The following is a 19,495-nucleotide window of genomic DNA, read 5'->3' as shown; positions in this document are numbered from 1 at the left end:
CTTACTGGTAGAGTTAGGATTTGAAAGAATGTATTCTCACTCAAGTGTTTGAAATATTAACTCCTACATTATAGTACCTAGGATGTGCCCACACAGAAACCTTTGGTAACAGGGATTTACAGATCAGAATTGTGGCTTAGGAAGACAGAATGTTAATTTGATCATTCTTGGTGCGAAACTTAAAGCAAAAAAACTTTTCTGCACATGCCTTTTACAAATTAAGTTTTCCCTCTTCTTTATCAGCCATCAATCTTGAAATTATAAACTCAGAAATAAACATGATATTCCCTTTGAGAATACTATGATTTGGTTGTTTTCTTCTTCCACTCAGATTCAAAGTGTTTTTCCACTATGAATCTGACCTTTCCAACTTTTCTTTAGTAACTGACCATGTACATTTCCTAACATTTGACCCCTCCACTCTGGTCCAAGACACCATCATCTCTCTCCTGGAGTACTGAAATCGCCCCGTTGTAAGACACAGAATGCTCAAAAAGGAGCAAATTAAGAGGAAGTGTTCAAGTAAAGACGTGCTTAACTTGCCATTAGCTTGGGTAGAGAGATCCAAAGGTAGATTTGGCATTTGGGAGAAAGTTCTGGAACGGAGATTTAGGAAGTGTTTATTGTTTGATTTATTCATGTTCTGAAGACAGATCTTACAATGTCTTTAAAGGCTTTCTCAAATGCTAAGCCAAGACTTCCCCTTACATATCACCTTCCCTGGGGAGACCAGTCCTTTATCCTCAATAGAGGGAACTCAGATGCAACCCTGAACATCCAGCCAGATGGGAAGGGGAAGCCTCAGAAGCTCTAAGAAACATGGTTCCACTCCTGTAGATGGCCAGTGACAAGTCCCCGGTGTTGGGCTCCATGCTCATGGGGGTCTCCAGGTCATCCTCGCTCAGGGGCTGGCTCCGGACCCGCTCCAGCATCTTGAGGCCTGTGGGGAGAATGCCCAGAGCTGCTGAGACAGGGCCCACAACTGGAGCCCCAGGGCAGGCCAGAACTCACATGGGGACACTGTGGGGGTGTCACCCCAACCAGGTCTTCACAGGTGACCTATTTATACCTCCTCAATATCTTCCCCTCCCTCAACAATTATTAATACATGCCACAAAAAATGGGCCCTTCCCTTCCCAAGAGACTCCAGGGACCTCATGGATTCCCAGGCACCCAGCTGGTTCTTCAAGAACCCAAGATGCCATGCAACTCTGCCAAGGCTCCACTAAGCCCTCAACCACAGATCAGCCAGATACCTACCCTGGGCTTGACGATAGGAATCCTGGCTTATCACGTGGGACATCATGTGGAACAGCCACTGCCTTGCTCTGTATGGTCCCACCACAGTGACGCGTGTCTGGCCTGTGGGTGTAAACCAACTCTCCAGCTGAATGAGGGTGTAGCTGTGCACCTCGATGCAGCGAAGGTAGGTGTCACTCTGCCCTGTGAGCATAAGAGGTGAGAAGACTGACTGTAAGCCACCAGTGCTTGGGGAGTGGGAGGTGGCCTTGGGGGTAGAGACCTAGGACAGATGGAGGTGAGAAAGCTGGGGAAGATCAGAAGAAGTGATAAAGGAGAGGGCAAAGGCAAAAGCCACTCACCGAAGATAAGCTCCTCCTGGGCCTCTTCCAAGTAAAATACCATTGGAGCATGAAAGTTTTCGGGCTCGGTCCACCATGGCTTCTTGCCGGGAGCACTGGTTTCCATGTCCACACGCTCTGCTGCTACCTGATTCAGAAAAGGGGCAACGGCAAGCAGCTAGCTGAAAAAGCACTTGGAAAAAGTGAAGAAGGGCCAAGGCCCTCTCCCAAATATAGGTGCCTAAAGGACCCGCCTCTTGAACCACCTTAGAATCCTCGTCCAATCCCAGTAGCTCCTCTCAAGAAAATCCATTCTAGGCTGGGCGTGGTGGCTCACGCCTGTAATCCTAGCACTCTGGGAGGCCGAGTCTGGAGGATCACTTGAAGTCAGGATTTCCACACCACCCTGAGCAAGAGCGAGATCCCATCTCTACTAAAAGACAAAATAATTAGCCTGGCAACTAAAAGTAGAAACAAAAAATTAGCCGGTCATTGTGGCTCACTTCTGTAGTCCTAGCTACTCAGGAGGCTGACACGAGAGGATCACTTGAGCCCAGGAGTTTGAGGTCACTGTGAGCTATGCTGATAACAGGGCAACAGACCAAAGACTATACCTCATTAAAAACGAAAAAAGAAAATCCATTCTAATTGTCTACTCTGAGCTTAATCCTTTCATACCAAACTGAATAATCACATCAGTGCTCACCTCTCTGATGCCTAGGAATCAAAAATTTTCTTCATGCTAATTTCAAAGAGTTTTGAAGCAAATCTACTAGCCATGAACTAGGGCTACAATTGAGGAACAGAAGGTATTGGAGCAGGAAGGCTCCAGAATGGACTTTCTAAGTCTGGACAGGTACCAGCATCCAAGCGATGACCTTATATGTGTAGTCAAACAACGATGGGTTTATTTAATGTGCTGCATGATGGGACAGTAAACACCACAGGAAAATAAAGCCTTACAGGGAAATTTGTGGAAAACTAATTATAGGAGTGGCTAAGTGAGTCTAAGGAGTGTTTAGGGAAACAGTGGCCTCTTTTCTAACATGGGGCAATATGCTGATTATCTTGGTAACTTGTATTTAGGAGGTAGGGAGGCTAATATGGTCTTTTTCTTTTTCTTTCTTTTTTTTTTTTTTCTTTTTTTTTTTTTTGAGACAGAGTCTCACTTTCTTGCCCAGGCTAGAGTGAGTGCTATGGCGTCAGCCTAGCTCACAGCAACCTAAAACTCCTGGGCTCAAGTGATCCTCCTGCCTCAGCCTTGAGAGTAGCTGGGACTACAGGCATGGGCCACCATGCCATCTTCATTTTTTCTATATATATATTACTTGCCCAATTAATTTCTTTCTATTTCATAGTAGAAACAGTGGTCTCGCTCTTGGTCAGGCTGGTTTCGAACTCCTGAACTCGAGCAATCCTCCCGCCTCGGCTTCCCAGAGTGTTAGGATTACAGGCAGTGAGCCACTGCCCCCAGCCAGCTAATATGGTCTTGATTACAGAGTATTGTATCTCTCTGGCTTCAAACATAGTTACAGACTGGCCTTTCTACATCTTCCGTCACAATCACTGAGTGGTCTTAACGGTAAAAGTATTTAGCAAGAGATATTTATATTTGGTAGGGATGATTAGAATTTACCTGTCAGCTTCCAAGTGCAAGCTCCTAAGTGCTTTGCACTTCTCAGCCTCCCCTTTTGACCTAAAAAAGACAAAGTCAGCCCTCAGGACTTCAATCTGTGGGATGCACACCCATATCAGTCTCAGAAGCCATTGATAAAAAGGTTAGTGGGAGAACACTGCACCTTCATATAGTTGGTGTCTATATACCTTTTCTTGCAAAATGAGATGTTGAATCCTCTGGAAAGACAATGATTGCCCAGTAGCATTTAAGCTAGTCAGGGTTAATTGGTCAACTACAATCTAGGTAAGTAGTAGAAAAAAAGTAATTATTAATCCTATTAATAGGCTGCAAATACAAGGGCCTAGATTTCCAAACCAGGCCATGAAATCATCTCCAAAAATCCAAATGAATCTGTTCCAGAGAGCCAGATAATCTTTTCTTTTAACCAAGCCACAATACTGTTCCACCTGACCAGGAATGTTTTAGGAAGGTGCTACAAACACCATTTACTAGAAAACAAAGTTCTTCTTGGCTAGCCAAGACTATACAATCATCCATGACCACCATGAAATTTTACTGGACCTAGTTTATTGAACCTCTGGAGAAAAAATACTGTCATTTATGACTTCTGTTAGGACCAGAGACAAATTTTGAACTACACTTCCTACTTGTATTATTCCTACTTATTGGAATTGTAGCTCCCGCAGTGCAGATGTAGAGAGAGGAAATGATTAATATCTCTCCGTGCTTGCCTTGTTTTAGTTCTCTGAGTATCATTCTCAGAGAAACAGTTTCCTGTAGAAGTAGATGTTTTAAATTATTATTAGTATTAACCACTTTGGGACGGCACTCACCGGCCTTGAAACCTTGCCCACAGCCGGCACTCATAGTCCGCACAATAGTTTGTGCGGTGCATTGACGACGAATCCGTTTTGCTTTTGTGTGATGAGGAAAGCTTTAAAGCACTGACAGTTTGTTTTACTTACAGGCAGCTTTACTTGTAGTGTAAATCAGAACAGGTAACATGTACATATATGTTTTCATTGCGTTATTTTTAAATGTTCAAAATTTTATTTTGATAAGTGAAAAATTAGAAAGTCAAATCACAGCTGTCAGCTAAAGTCGCTGTGAGCGTTCATCTGTGGCTATCAACTACAGTCGACGCTCCTACCAAAGTGGTTAATAAAATAGTCTAAAGATATATTACACAGGATAGGTTTGTGTAATGATCAGGTGATTACACATAAAAAGCAGTACCTTAGTGTTGCACAGCCTATATCAGGGCTGTGTCAGTATCATTGATCAAAGTGACAGCAAGAAAATTATTAATCCTTCAACATGTGAAGATGCTTGAGCGAAGGCCTGGGAGTCACTGAAGAGATAACAGACTAACACAGCAAGGAGAGCCCCAACACATTGTTGCAGTGACGTCAGGAGAAGTCTTTTGTCGTTTGGGGTTAATGTCCAATTTTGATGAAACTGAAGGTCAGAATTAATATTGTCCGGAAAATTCATATTCCAGGAGGGACCTGTAGAAGAAAATCTGCCTTTTGAAGTGTTGAAAGGAACAGCCATTAAATTTTTGTTAGTGGAATCAGATGCAGAATAAAAAATACATTAATCAGTCAGATTTAAACGGTAGCTATAGTCTGAGAAAAGCACACAGGGAGTTTTGCCATTCCTTAGGTGGCAGAGAAATTCTGTACTACAGAGGATTCAGGTAAAAATGTCAATAAAATTTGTGAAGCTTGAAAACTTTTGCTTGACCTTTAGGGGGCACCAAAACACAATGATGAGGACAGCAACATTTTTACAAAGGAGAGTGATGCTATCAGAATATTTATCTTGTTTTATTGTCTTGGGTAGGAGTATCTACTTGGTATCATCAACATCTGGATCCGAAAATCTTGGTGTCGTACTTTTCTTCCAAAGATAATATTTTTCTGGAGAATACTTAAGAACCCTCAGTTTATGGTTTCCCTCCGACTGTCTCCCTTGCCATTGAGGCCAAGGGTATTTTTTCCTTTGAGTTTTAGAATTTTAGAAGTCTCTTCCAAAAGAATAAATCTTCAGACTTCTATGCATGATAGGTTAATTAGGTGGGTTTCTTGGGAAGGCTGCTGTTACCACTTAAAAGTTAGGGGCATCCAATCAATTCTTGGTGCCAGGTGTGGTAGCTCACTCCTGTAATCCTAGCACTCTGTGAGGCCTATGTGGACAGATTGCCTGAGGTCAGGAGTTCGAAACCCAACTGAGCAAGAGAGAGACTCCCTCTCTACTATAAATAGAAAGAAATTAATTGGCCAACTAATGTATATATACAAAAAATTAGCCGGGCATGGTGGCGCATGCCTGTAGTCCCAGCTACTCGGGAGGCTGAGGCAGCAGGATTGCTTGAGCCCAGGAGTTTGAGGTTGCTGTGAGCTAGGCTGACTGATCCAGGGCACTCACTCTAGCCTGGGCAACAAAGGGAGACCCTGTCTTACAAAAAAAAAAAAAAGAAAAAGTGCTTCCCTCAGCAGAGAGGGAAGCTCTGCGCCCCAGGTCCTGTACAGAGCAGGGGGAGGACACGGACCGCTGGACGGGCTGCGGGGCCCGCAACCCCTGCCACAGCCCCGCACCACACACTGCTTTGGTGTCGCAGCTGCTCCCCCAGTGGAGGCGCCACAGGACGCGCGCTCGGGAGGCGGAGCCGCGCAGGGAGCGGCGGGGACCAGACTGGGCGCCACTCGGGCCACAGAGGCGAGAAGGCGGGACTGGCGGCGCGGCCACCTTGGCGGGACCTGTCTGCTTGAGGCCTTCGCAAGATTTCCTTCTCGGTGTGTTGCGGGTTGGGTGGCGGGACTGAGACCTGAGGAGGGAGCCCGGGTGAGGAGTATAATGAGATCCCAGGTGCCTCTCCTAGAAGAGCATGTGGCACAGGGCCAGAGAGTTAGAGCCCCGAGCATCCTCCTGCCCCTTGCTCCCACTTTGCCTCTCCCTCTGTCCTCCCCCCATCTCAGTCTCTGGCCTCTGTGGCTCCCTTTCCTTCCCCTCGCCCTTCTTTGGCCTCCTCTCACCCTCCCACCCACAGGCTTTCTGCCTCCTCCTGGAGAGGGTTGCCTTTTCTCAAAGGAAAGAAGTGCAGGAAACAGAAAATTTCTTCCTGCTCAGACGGAAAAACAAGATAGAATGCAACCTGAGAAAAAAAATTAGAGTAGGGAATGCAATTAAACTGAAAAAGGGAAGCTGGGAAGTCCCCAGCCCTGGTGGCCCAGGAGGGGAAGCATCAACTTTGACTTGATCTTGGTATTGTGGAAAAAAAGTCTGACTACAAACTGTGGGCGGAACACAAAGAAGCTGAATCTCAGTCCCTACATAATGTGCCTGGTCTCTGGCTGTTGGCAATAAGAGGTCACTTTCTTGACATCCAACTTCTCCAGTGTTTCCTGTTACTTGCAGTTAAATGCGTGCCATGTGATTCTCATCCCTTCTACATACTTCTCATTTTGATTGATTGGGCTCAGCAATATTCCACTTTTGAAAGAAGGAGAATGATTTATAGGTAACTAATATTTTATCACATATCTTCAGAGCAAAAAGCACAAATATATCTTTTATTTCTTCAAATTTTCAGCTTCACATTTATTTAACTTTTTTCTTTTATTTATTTTTTTCCAGCATATTATGGGGATACAAATGTTAGCATTACGTATATTGCCCTAGTTCCCCCGCCCCACTCGAGTCAGTGCTTCAAGCTCCTGTTGATTTAGACTAATAGTCAGGTAAAATTTTCCTATAAAGAGTCAGGTAGTAAATATTTTATGCTTTGTGGCATGCAGTCTCTGTCAAAACAAATCACCTCAGTGACTGTAGCACAAAAGTAGCCAGAGATAATACATAAATTATGGGTACAGTTGTATCCCAAGAAAATTTTATTTATAACAGAAATTTCATTTAATGTAATTTTATATGTAATGAAATATTATCCTTGTTTTGATTTTTTTAAAGCATTCAAAAATGTAAAAATGGGCAGGGCATGATGGCTCACACCTATAATCCCAGCACTTTGGGAGTCCAAGGTGGGAGGATCCTCTGAGCCTAGTAGTTCAATACTAGCCTCGGTGATGTAGCCAGATCTCATGTCTACAAAAAATATTTTTAATTAGCAGAGTGTGGTGGCATGTGCCTGTAGTCCCTGCTACTTGAGAGGTGGAGGTGGAATGATCCCTTGAGGCCCAGAGTTGGGGGTTGCAGTGAGATCTGACCACACCACTGGAGACTGAGAAACAGTGAGAGCCAGTCTCAAAAAAAAAAAAAAAAAAGTAAAAAGAATGTAAAAATAATTCCTAAACTACAAGTTATACCGCAAAACACGCATGAAAAAGATTAGTCTTATCCAGGTACTAATATTATAAAACTTCAATCAATAACAGTGTGTTTACTGATGCATGCATACAAATATTTATCAATGGAATAGAGAACCAAAAATACACCTAAAAATACACAGAAACTTAAAATTTCATAAAGGAGACAACTCAGATTACTATAGAAAAGATGCCTTACTCAATCAATGATGTTGGGATAAACAGGTAAGCCATTTAAAAATCAATTGTGGCCCTGCCCAGGGGCTCACACCTGTAACCCCTTAGGGAGGCTGAGGGGGGAGGATTGCTTGAGCCCAGGAGTTCCATGTAGCAGTGAGCTATGATTACACACTGCACTCTAGCCTGGGAAACAGAGCAAGACCCCAACTCTTAAAAAAGTAAAATCAATTGGAACCATAACTAACAACCAAAATTCAAGTATCGATTCCACCAAATCAATACTACTAAAGTATTATAGTTATGGAATGAGGAAAACCTTCCTAAGAATGAAATAAAATGCAGAGGCCATTACTTAAAACAAATGAATTCAACCTCATAAATATCAAAAATGTCTACATGGCAAATACACCAAAGGAAAGTAAAAAACACATGACAAACTGGAAAGAAATACTTGCAACTCATATCATAAGCAAAGCACTAATTTTTATAATACATCAAGAGGTACCAGAGGCTGGGAGCAGTAGCTCACACCTTTAATCCTAGCTCTCTGGAAGGCTGACGTGGGATGATCGCTCAAGGTCAGGAGTTCAAGACCAGCTGGAGCAAGACCCCCATCTGTACTAAAAATAGAAAGAAATGAGCTGGACAGCTAAAATATATAGAAAATATTAGCCGGGCATGGTGGTGCCTGCCTGTATTCCCAGCTTCTCAGGAGGCTGAGGCAGAAGGATCACTTGAGCCCAGGAGTTTGAGGTTGCTGTGAGCTGGACTGATACCACGGCACTCACTCTGGCCTGGGCAACAAAGCAAGTCTCTGTCTCAGAAAGAAAAAAAAAAGTACTACAAATCAGTAACAACACAATGAACAACAGCATGAATAAACAGTTCATAGAGGCCAGGCGTGGTGGCTGACCCCTGTAATCCTAGCACTCTGGGAGGCCGAGGCAGGCAATTGCTCGAGGTCAGGAGTTCGAAACCAGCCTGAGTGAGACCCCGTCTCTACTAAAAATAGAAAGAAATTAATTGACCAACTAAAAATATATAGATAAAGAATTAGCCGGGCATGGTGGCGCATGCCTGTAGTCCCAGCTACTCAGGAGGCTGAGGCAGGAGGATCACTTGAGCCCAGGAGTTTGAGGTTGCTGTGAGCTAGGCTTACAGCCACAGCACTCACTCTAGTCTGGGCAACAAAGTTAGACTCTGTCTCAAACAAACAAACAAACACAAAAAACAATTCATAGAAAATGCAATATAAATTGCCTTTATAAACATGAGAAGATATTAACTGCCACTTGTAATAAAATAAATGCAAGTTAAAACTGCATTAAGAAACCATTTTTCATCTATCAGACTGAAACAAATTACAAATATTCAATACCCACTGTTGGTGAGGGTATGAGGAAACAAACTAATACATACATGGTAGAAATATAAATGGGTCCACATCTAAGCAAGGAAACTTGTCTATATCCATCCATTAATGCACTTTTAGCAATTTATCCCACAGAGAAATGTGCAACATGATGTATGCACATTGCAGTACTGCAGTAGTTTTTGTTACAACCAAAGATTGCAAATAACCTAAGAGTCCACCAAGACGGATGGGTTGAATGTTACATCCATACAATGGAATACTATGTAGCTATAAGAAATTAGTAGAAAGTGTTTATGCTCTAAAATGAAACCATCTACAACATATATTATTAAGTAAAAAAAATAAAAACAGTCAAGGTGCTAAAGAGTGTATTCTATTTTGTCATTTGTCTGAAAAAAAGAAGAAAAAATTGGAAGGATTTATCTATCATAGTGCATTTATCTGTTTATTAAAATAAATACAAGAAATCAGAAACAAATTTAGGAATGAAACTGTACGGCTGAAGGACAGTGTTTGGAGGGTATCTTTTTCACTAAAAGCACTTTTTCCTTTTTGAACACTATGAAGATATTACCTATTCAAACAAAAAAACAAAATTTTAAATTTAAATTAAAATGCCCTAGCAGATACTCAATGATCAGTTAAGTAAAAAGTAGTTTCAGACAGACAACATATTTTGGTAAGGCTTAAGTAGATATTTTCTTTAGGAAAATAAAAAATATTGCACCTATTGAATAGCAAACAACAATTTAAGCAAAAAGAAACCCAATAAGTGTTTTTATTGGGCCGGGCATGGTGGCTCTCGCTTGTAATCCTAGCACTCTGGGAGGCCGAGGCGGGCAGATTGCTCAAGGTCAGGAGTTCCAAACCAGCCTGAGCAAGAGGGAGACCCCGTCTCTACTATAAATAGAAAGAAATTAATTGGCCAACTAATATATATAGAAAAAATTAGCCAGGCATGATGGCACAGGCCTGTAGTCCCAGCTACTTAGGAGGCTGAGGCAGCAGGATTGCTTGAGCCCAGGAGTTTGAGGTTGCTGTGAGCTAGGCTGACGCCATGGCACTCACTCTAGCCTGGGCAACAAAGCAAGACTCTGTCTCAAAAAAAAAGCCTTTTTTATTAACAGTCTCCTCCAGGGAATGCTTCAGAGAAGCAACCTTCAGTGGGACCATCACTTGCAGAGAGTGACAGCTAGGATTCCTTAAACCCCACTGAAGTATACAGAGACCCATAGTGAGAAAAAAGTGTTTTCTGGTAATTGTGTAAAGAAAACAAGTAACACAGAGCCATGATTGTCATGTCAGAAGTTTGAATGAAGTTAGGAATACTGTAGTATCTTTGGCAATCATGAAAGTATTCCCTAGGAATGTTTTTGCAAGATCAGTGTTGATTATTGTCCAAAGGTCAGGTATGGGCATTTATTTTGCTTATGTCCAGTAACCTAGAAAGTGCTTCATTCCCTTATAGGTTCTGTTTTCCCCAATATTAGAATAAATTCCTAGCCATTAAAAATACTTTCATTGATGTATTCAACAAATAATTATTGAGGGCCTGCTATATAACACACAGTGTGCTAGACCTCAGGACTATAATACTAAACAATTAGTTTCTAGAGAAATAACTTTGTTGAATAATTGTTGAGTATAGTATTTATAAACTTACAGAAAATAACATTTTCCCATTTAAAAAAAAAGTGGCCATCATGTGTAAACCAGTTCTCCTGGCAGTTTTTGAAGAGCCCGAAATCTTTCAATATTCTCTTTCAACTCCAAATAACTCCAGAGTTAATTAAGATATTTGATCATCAAGAAGCAGCAGGACAAAGGGCTGGGCACACTGGCTCACACCTGAACTCCGAGCACTTGGGAGGCCGAGGTAGGAAGATAGCTTGAGACCAGGAATTTGGAATTGAGGTTGCAGTGAGCTGCTATCATTATACCACTGTCCTCTAGCTCAGAGGACAAAATGAGTCCTCGTCTCAAATAAAAGGAAAGAAAAAAAGCAGCAGCACAAGAAGTTCTTAACAACAAATTTGCCAGTAAGTAAGCATAATCTGTCAAGCATAACGGGTGTGACTTCAGTGTGACTGGTGACTTCACACATTAGCATTCCACATTGTCTTCTCAGCCAAGGTCAACTATGTAACAATAAGAATAATATAACAATATGGTAGGAGAGGGGGTAGCTGTCAATTTATAAGACATTTCCACATGTCTCAGCTCATATAATCCACACTTTTGTTATCACTATTTTAACCTGAGGAAACTCATTAAGACAATTATACTAAGGCCAGGTGCAGTGACTCACGCCTGTAATCCTAGCACTTTGGGAGGCTGATGTGGGCAGATTGCTCGAGGTCAGAAGTTCAAAACCAGCCTAACCAATAGCAAGACCCCCATCTCTACTATAAATAGAAAGAAATTAATTGGCCAATTAACATATATAGAAAAAATTAGCTGGGCATGGTGGCACATGCATGTAGTCCCAGCAACTCGAGAGGCTGAGGCAGGATTGCTTGAGCCCAGGAGTTTGAGGTTGCTGTGAGCTTGGCTGACGCCAGGGGTCTCACTCTAGCCTGGGCAACAAAGGTAGACACTGACTCAAAAAAAAAAAAAAAAAAAGGATGTACTCTCACTCCAGTGTTTGAAATATTAATTCCTACATTATGGTACTTAGGATGTGCCCACACAAAAACCTTTGGTGACTGGGTTTTAGAGATCAGAATTGTGGCCTTCAGAAGACAGAATGTTAATTTGATCATTCTTAACGTGAAACTTAAAGCAGAAAATACTTTTTTGCGAATGCCTTCTACAAATTAAGTTTTCCCTCTACTTTATGAGCCATCAATCTTGAAATTATAAACATAGAAGTAAACAAGATATTCCCCTGGAAAATACTGTGATTTGGTTGTTTTTTTCTTCCACCCAGATTCCAAGTGTTTTTCCACTGTGAATCTGACCTTTCCCACTTTTCTTTAGTAACTGACCATGTACATTTCCTAACATTTGACCATTCCACTCTGGTCTAAGACACCATCATCTCTCTCCTAGAGTACTGCAATTGCCTGGTTGTAAGACATAGAATGCTCAAAAAGGAGCAAATTAAGAGGAAGTGTTCGCTGGGCGTGGTGGCTCACGCCTATAATCCTAGCACTCTGGGAGGCCTAGGTGGGCAGATTGCTCAAGGTCAGGAGTTTGAAACCAGCCTGAGCGAGACTCCATCTCTACTAAAAAAAATAGAAAGAAATTAATTGACCAACTAAAAATATATATACAAAAAATTAGCCAGGCATGGTGGCACATGCCTGTAGTCCCAGCTACTTGGGAAGCTGAGGCAGTAGGATCACTTGAGCCCAGGAGATTGAGGTTGCTGTGAGCTAGGCTGAGGGCAGGGCACTCACTCTAGCCTGGGCAAGAAAGGGAGACTCTTGTCTCAAAAAAAAAAAAGAGGAAGTGTTCAAGTAAGGACAGGTTTAACTTGCCATAATCTTGGGTAGAGAGATCCAAAGGTAGATTTGGCATTTGGGAGAAAGTTCTGGAATGGAGATTTAGGAAGCCTTTACTACTGGAATTTATTCATGTTCTGAGGGGTCTCAGAATCCTTTGCTCCCTGAAACCCACCCCCTCCACTCCCACTCCCACCCTCTGGCCCTCAGGACCCAGGCCTGGGTGCCTGCTTCTCCAGGCAGTTGGGGGAACACCTTGCATCTGTCTGGACCCCTTCTCCCACCATTCCTTACTCCCCTTTTGTCTGCATTTTAACCCTTTGGACTCACTTGCTTTTTTCTCGGGATTTTAAGTTTTTAAATGCCCCAGATTTTACAAAGCACAGCAGTAGAATAAAAAAACTGGAGTTTCTTTTCATACAAACTTATCTATTTGGATTTTTTTATATTTCAAAATATTGATACATTCAAAGAGTAATTTTAATCTCCATAATTTTTGCCATCCGTGTCGAGTCACACTCGGTCAAAGGAGTGCAAAGGGATAAGGTTTGAGAGGTCCATGGGATTCCTAGGAGGGTCCCTTCTTTTCAGAAGCCCCTGTTTTCACTCAACTCAGAGCAGCCTGACCAAGTTCCCAGTCTAGGAGAAGCAGTTCATAAAAGAGCTGTCTTTTATTTCCGGCTCCTTCACTTGGGTGCACCTCCTTGATAGCACCAGGCTTGCCCAGAGAAGCTCCTTCTGGGCTGCATAAGTTTATCCAAAGGAAAGAGGACAGCACGCTGAAGGCTTTGCGTATTAGGTGGCTTGTCTTATTGGGTCTCGTTGCCAGTATTACAGAACAGGTTCTTACATTTAGGGAGCTCCCCCAAGACACAAGCCTAGAAGGCCTGCGAGGTACAGGACGGGCCCACAGAAGTCAGATGTAATAGTGTCTTTCAAGGCTTTCTCAAAGCCTGAGCCAGGAGATCAGTCCTTTATCCCCAATAGAGGGAACTCAGATGGAACCCAGAACAAGCAGCCAGGTGGGAAGGGCTAGCCTCAGGAGCACTAAAAGAGATGGTTCCACTCATGCTGATGGCCAATGACAGGTCCCCCATATCGGCTCCATGCTCATGGGGGTCTCCAGGTCATCCTCGGTCAGGGGCTGGCTCCGGACCCGCTCCAGCATCTTGAGGCCTGTGGGGAGAATGCCAAGGGCTGGTGAAGCAGGGCCCATAACTGGAGCCCCAGGGCAGGCCAGAACTCACATGGGGACACTGTGGGGGTGTCACCGCACCCAGGCCTTCCCAGGTGACCCATTTACTCCTCCTCAATATCTTCCCCTCCCTGAACAACTATTAATACATGCCACAAAAAATGGGCCCTTCCCTTCCCAATAGACACCAGGAACCACGTGGATTCCCAGGCACCCAGCTGGTTCAAGAACCCAAGATGCCATGCAACTCTGCCAAGTCTCCAACACAGTTCAGCCACGGATACCTACCCTGGGCGTGATGGTAGGAGTCCTGGCTTATCACGCGGGACATCATGTGCAACAGCCACTGCGTTGCTCTGAATGGCCCGACTGCAATGACACGAGTGTGGCCTCTGGCGGTAAACCAACGCTCCAGCTGAATGAGGGTGTAGCTGTGCACCTCGATGCAGTGAAGGTATGTGTCACTGTGTCCTGTGAGCATTAAGAGGTGACAATGTTGTGGCAAGTGACCAGAGATTGACCAGGGAAAGAACAGAGTGGCACACACAGGGGGGTAGAATCTGCTTTGAGTCGCAGGTGGGATCAGAGGGGCATACCACCAAATTCTGAGCCCCGCTTCCTTATTTCTCTCCAGTTTTAGACACTTCTTGGGGTTCCACACAACCAATATCCAATTAACTGTGGGATTAGTAGGATTAGCCCTAAGCCTCACAAGGATCCAATCAGTAGTGGGTTTTGCCTTAGGGCCCCAGGTGGGGCCTTCCCTATCATTAGTAGGATAAGCTTCACATGTATCCAATCACCAATAGTTTTTGCCTCAGGACCCCGGGGTGGGGGATTTTCCCTACCAACTACATGGACTGTAAGCCACCAGTCTTGGGGAGTGGGAGGTGGCCTTGGGGGTAGAGACCTAGGACAGATGGGGGTGGGAAAGTTGGGGAAGATCAGAAGGGATAAAGGAGAGGGCAAAGGCAAAAGCTACTCACCGAAGATAAGCTCCTCCTGGTCCTCTTCCAAGTAAAATACCCTTGGAGCACGAAAGTTTTCAGGCTCGGTCCACCATGGCTTCTTGCTGGGAAGTCTGGTTTCCATGTCCACACGCTCTGCTGCTACCTGATTCAGAAAAGGGGCAACTGCAAGCAGCCAGTTGAAAAAGCACTTGGAAAAGTGAAGAAGGGCCAAGGCCCTCTCTTAAATATAGGCGCCTAAAGGACCCGCCTCTTGAACCACCTTAGAATCCTCCTCCAATCCCAGTAGCTCCTCTCAAGAAAATCCATTCTAGGGATGGGGGGGGTGGCTCACGCCTGTAATCCTAGCACTCTGGGAGGCTGAGGCTGGAGGATCACTTGAGGTCAGGAGTTCCACACCACCCTGAGCAACAGCAACATCTCCACTAAAAATACAAAATAATTAACTGGCAACTAAAAATAGAAACAAAAAATTAGCCAGTCATTGTGGCTCACGGCTCTAGTCCCAGGTACTTGGGAAGCTGAGGCAGGAGGATCCCTTGAGCCCAGGAGTTTATGGTTGCTGTGAGCTACGCTGATGCCAGGACAACAGAACAAACACTGTGTCTCAAAAAAAAGAGAGAGAGAGAAAAGAAAATCCATTCTAAGTAATTGTCTACTCTGAGCTTAATCCTTTCCTGCCAAACTGATGTACCAGATCAGTGCTCAATTTTCTGATGCCTAGGAATCCCAAATTTTCTTCATTCTAATTTCAAAGAGGCCGGGCGGGGTGGCTCCCACCTGTAAATCCTAACACTGGGGTGGCTCCCACCTGTAAATCCTAACACTCTGGGAAGCCGAAGCGGATGCATTGTTCCAGGTCAGGAGTTCGAAACCAGCCTGAGCAAGAGGGAGACTTGGTCTCTACTATAAATAGAAAGAAATTAATTGGCCAACTAATATATATAGAAAAAGTTAGCCAGGCGTGGTGGCCCATGCCTGTAGTCCCAGCTACTTGGGAGGCTGGGGCAGCAGGATTGCTTGAGCCCAGGAGTTTGAGGTTGCTGTGAGCTAGGCTGACACCACGGCACTCACTCTAGCCCGGGTAACAGAGTAAGATTCTGTCTAAAAATAATAATAATAATAATTTCAAAAAATTTTGGAGCAAATCTGCTGGGCATGAACTAGGGCTGGGGTTGAGGAACAGAAGGTACTGGAGCAGGAAGACTCCAAAATGGACTTCCTAAGTCTGGACAGGTACCAGCATCCAAGCAATGACTAAATATGTGTAGTCAAACAAGGATGGGTTTATTTAATGTGCTGCATCAAGGGACAGAAAACACTGTAGGAAAATAAAGCCTTACAGGGAAAAGTTGTAGAAAACTAATTATAGGAGTGGCTAAGTAAGTCTAAGGAGTGTTTAGGGAAACAGTGGCCTCTTTGCCAACATGGGGCAATTTGCTGATTACCTTGGTAACTTTTATTTAGGAGGTAGAGAGGCTAATCTGGTCTTGATATCAGAGTATTGTATCTCTCTGGCTTCAAACATACATCTTCTTCCGTCACAATCACTGAGTAGTCTTAACAGGTAAAAGTATTTAGCAAGAGATATTTATGTTTGGTAGGGATGATTAGAATTTACCTGTCAGCTTCCAACTGCAAGCTCCTAGGTGGTTTGCACTTCTCAGCCTCCCCTTTTGACCAAAAACAGACAAAGTCAGCCCTCAGGACTTTAATCTGTGGCATTCAGATCCATATCACTCTCAGAAGCCATTGATAAAAAGGTTAGTGGGAGAACACTGCATCTACTTACAGTTGCTCTCTATATACCTTTTCTTGTAAAATGAGATGTTTAATCATCTGGAAAGACAAAAATGATTGCCCAGTAGCATTTAAGCTAGACAGAGTGTACTGGTCAACTACAATATAGGTAATTAATAGAAACAAAATAATTATTAATCCTATTATTTGGCTGCAAATACAAGGGCCTAGATTTAAAACCAGGCCATGAAATCATGCCCCAAAATCCAAATGAATCTGTTCTAGAGAACCAGATAATCTTTTCTTTTAACCAAGCCACAATATCGTTCTACCTACCAGGAATGTTTTACGTAGGTGCTGAGAACACCGTTTGCTATAACACAAAGTTCTTCTTGGCTAGCCAAGACTATACAATCATCTATGACCACCATGAAATTTTACTGGACCTAGTTTATTGGACTGCTGGAGAAAAAAATACTGTCATTTATGACTTCTGTTAGGACCAGAGACAAATTTTGAACTACATTTCCTACTTGTATTATTCCTACTGTTGTAATTGTAGCTCCCTCAGTGCAGATGTAGAGAGAGGCAATGATTAATATCTCTCCATGCTTGCCTTGTTTTAGGTCTCTGAGTATCCTTCTCAGAGAAACTGTCTCCTGTAGCAGTAGATGTCTACAATATTAGTAATAAAATAGTCTAAAGATATATTACACAGGATAGGTTTGTGTAATGATCAGGTGACCTGCCCTCCACATAAACAGCAGTACCTTAGTGTTGCACAGCCTATATCAGGGCTGTGTCAGTATCATTGATCAAAGTGACAGCAGGACAAGTATTAATCCTTCAACATGTGAAGATTGCTTGAGTGAAGGCCTGGAAATTACTGAAAATAACAGACTAATACAGCAAGGATAGCCCCAACACATTGCTGCAGTAATGTCAGGAGAAGTCTTTTGTCGTTTGGGGTTAATGCCTAATTTTGATGAAACTGAAGGTCAGAATTAATATTGTCAGGAAATTCAAATTCCAGGAGGGACCTGTAGAAGAACATCTGCCTTTTGAAGTGTTGAAAGGGATGGGATAGCCATTAAATTTTTGTTAGTGGAAACACATGCAGGATAAAAAATTTATTAATAAGTTGGATTTTAAAGAACTGTGGCTTTCCAAATTTGATCATTTCCTACTTCCAAGAGTTGATCCCAAAGTTAGCCACCAGATGGCGACCAATCTTAGTTCTATTCCCAGCTAGTTTTTTAAAAGATATAATGTACAGGCCTTTGTCTCAGTTTTTAGGCTGGTTTCCAAAGCACATTTCCTGTAGATAACCATATTTAGAAAGAGAAATGACAAAGGGAAAAGCTATTAGGCTTATCTATCTGCATGATTTGGCAAAACTATTCAACAAGGCAAGACCTACAATCCATCTGAGTAGCCAGTGAGAGAATTCTATACCCACTCCAAGCCTTATCCTACAGTCTGACCACAGCAGAATGTGTCAGGGAATAAGAGACACTTTCTCTTGTTTGGTTCTAAATGAATTCACTAGATTTTTTAAAAAATCAGTGAAGGAAAAATTCAGAACTCCTAAAAGTCACTATATAGTTTACATAAGGTGGATATTGGTGATAATTAGATATTAACCACACTGATTACTTAGTTCTCTGCCCTTGAGGACCTCTTCTCAAACTATGTCAAAATTCAGAACTATTAAGAAACAGAGAAACTGATGATAAAGAGCCTGTTGCCCTCATTTATACCTGAGATAATGGACAGAATCACTACAATTTTTTTCTATACTTCAGTGGATACAAACAGTCAGTGTCTCTTATAAGCTTTTATCAATTAAGCACTGAGAATCACACTTCTTTTATTTTCAAAAAATAATTACAAAGATGGCCATATAAAATTTCTCATGCCAAAGAGCAACATATAAATATTTTAAAGAACCAGATGGTGCTTTCAGGATTTACTGACCTGACAAGAGACGATGCAGACCTACGACTAGGCTTGCTCCCAAAGCATGGAAAAAACAATGGCCCCCGTTAAGGGGGGTAGAAATGCCAGGATTGTAGCAAAAGTTGGAACAATGAAAAGGCTTAAAGAAGTGAATATGCTATAGGCAATATACTATGAATAGTTAAGGCTGAAAATCCACAAGAGTGCCCAGAAAACATATTACTTACCAAAGCAATAAGGAAGGTGCTGGTCACAAGGTCACCAGCACCACTAAGCTCAGTAGTGCCTCTCCTCTGTGGGCCAGGGCTGACAGTAGCAGCTGTCATCATAAAACTGTATTCTCTGATAGAAATCTGCATGACCCCAACGCTCCCTCAAACAATAAAGGCCAGGGGATACCACTCAACCCTCAGATGCCAGGAAGACACAATCATCACAATAAAGAGGCAGGGTCCAAGGTCAGCTTCACAGGGAAACCTGACTACTAGTGAGTTACAGAAATGGTTCATGAAACATGGTGTCTTTAGGGACAAACTATCTGGGCAGCCAACAAAAGTACTGCTCAATTTGTCCGTCAAAAGAATTCAAGGCTAGCACGGGCACCGCACGGTGGCTCACGCCTGTACCTGTAATCCTAGCACCCTGGGAGACTGAGGCAGGTGGATTGCTCAAGGTCAGGAGTTCGAATCCAGCCTAAGCAAGAGGGAGACCCCCATCTCTACTAATAAATAGAAAGAAATTAATTGGCCAATATATAGAAAAAATTAGCCGGGCATGGTGGCTCATGCCTGTAGTCGCAGCTACTCGGGAGGCTGAGGCAGTAGGATCACTTGAGCCCAGGAGTTTGAGGTTGCTGTGAGCTAGGCTGACGCCATGGCACTCTAGCCTGGACAACAGAGTGAGACTCTGTCTCAAAAAAAAAAAAAAAAAAAAGAATTCAAGGCTGGATGATTAGGAAGATAGGACTGGTAAGTGAAAAGTTCTGCTCCCTTGCCTCGTTTTCAGACCTGAAACTCAATGACTGAAGGAGAGGCCAGATCCACAAGAAGAAAGACCTAACAATACTGTGGCAGTACATGGTAACGATC

The 19,495-nt window shown here is 43.0% G+C and overlaps 2 protein-coding genes across 2 annotated transcripts; both read right to left on the bottom strand.

The window, feature by feature from the left end:
- Positions 1-743: 743 nt before the first annotated feature.
- Positions 744-7,321, bottom strand: LOC142871015 (KH homology domain-containing protein 1-like). Its single transcript, XM_076003572.1, has 5 exons — positions 7,298-7,321; positions 5,752-6,099; positions 1,602-1,728; positions 1,261-1,443; positions 744-940 (listed from the first exon to the last, which is right to left on the bottom strand). Exons 1-5 carry the CDS (start codon positions 7,319-7,321, stop codon positions 744-746), a joined length of 879 nt encoding a protein of 292 aa, XP_075859687.1.
- A 6,198-nt stretch (positions 7,322-13,519) lies between these two features.
- LOC105884652 (KHDC1-like protein) lies at positions 13,520-18,766 on the bottom strand. Its single transcript, XM_076003571.1, is given in 5 exon segments — positions 13,520-13,644; positions 13,647-13,721; positions 14,029-14,211; positions 14,727-14,853; positions 18,635-18,766. Coding segments are annotated over 5 exon segments (642 nt in total).
- Between the last annotated feature and the right edge of the window lie 729 nt (positions 18,767-19,495).

The sequence above is a fragment of the Microcebus murinus genome, chromosome 5 (genome assembly GCF_040939455.1).
Source record: "Microcebus murinus isolate Inina chromosome 5, M.murinus_Inina_mat1.0, whole genome shotgun sequence".
Classification (NCBI taxonomy): domain Eukaryota; kingdom Metazoa; phylum Chordata; class Mammalia; order Primates; family Cheirogaleidae; genus Microcebus; species Microcebus murinus.
Note: the sequence above shows the minus strand (reverse complement) of the source record. Positions and strands in the feature narration are given on the sequence as shown.

Excerpts from the sequence above, each read along its gene's own strand:
- LOC142871015 (XM_076003572.1), bottom strand. The coding sequence starts at position 7,321 with ATGAGATCTGGCTACATCACCGAG. Across the intron at positions 1,729-5,751 it reads CCGTGTCCTCCCCCTGCTCT|GTAGCAGCAGAGCGTGTGGA; the intron begins GTACAGGACCTG and ends TTTCTGAATCAG. Across the intron at positions 941-1,260 it reads TTCCTATCGTCAAGCCCAGG|GCCTCAAGATGCTGGAGCGG; the intron begins GTAGGTATCTGG and ends TTCTCCCCACAG.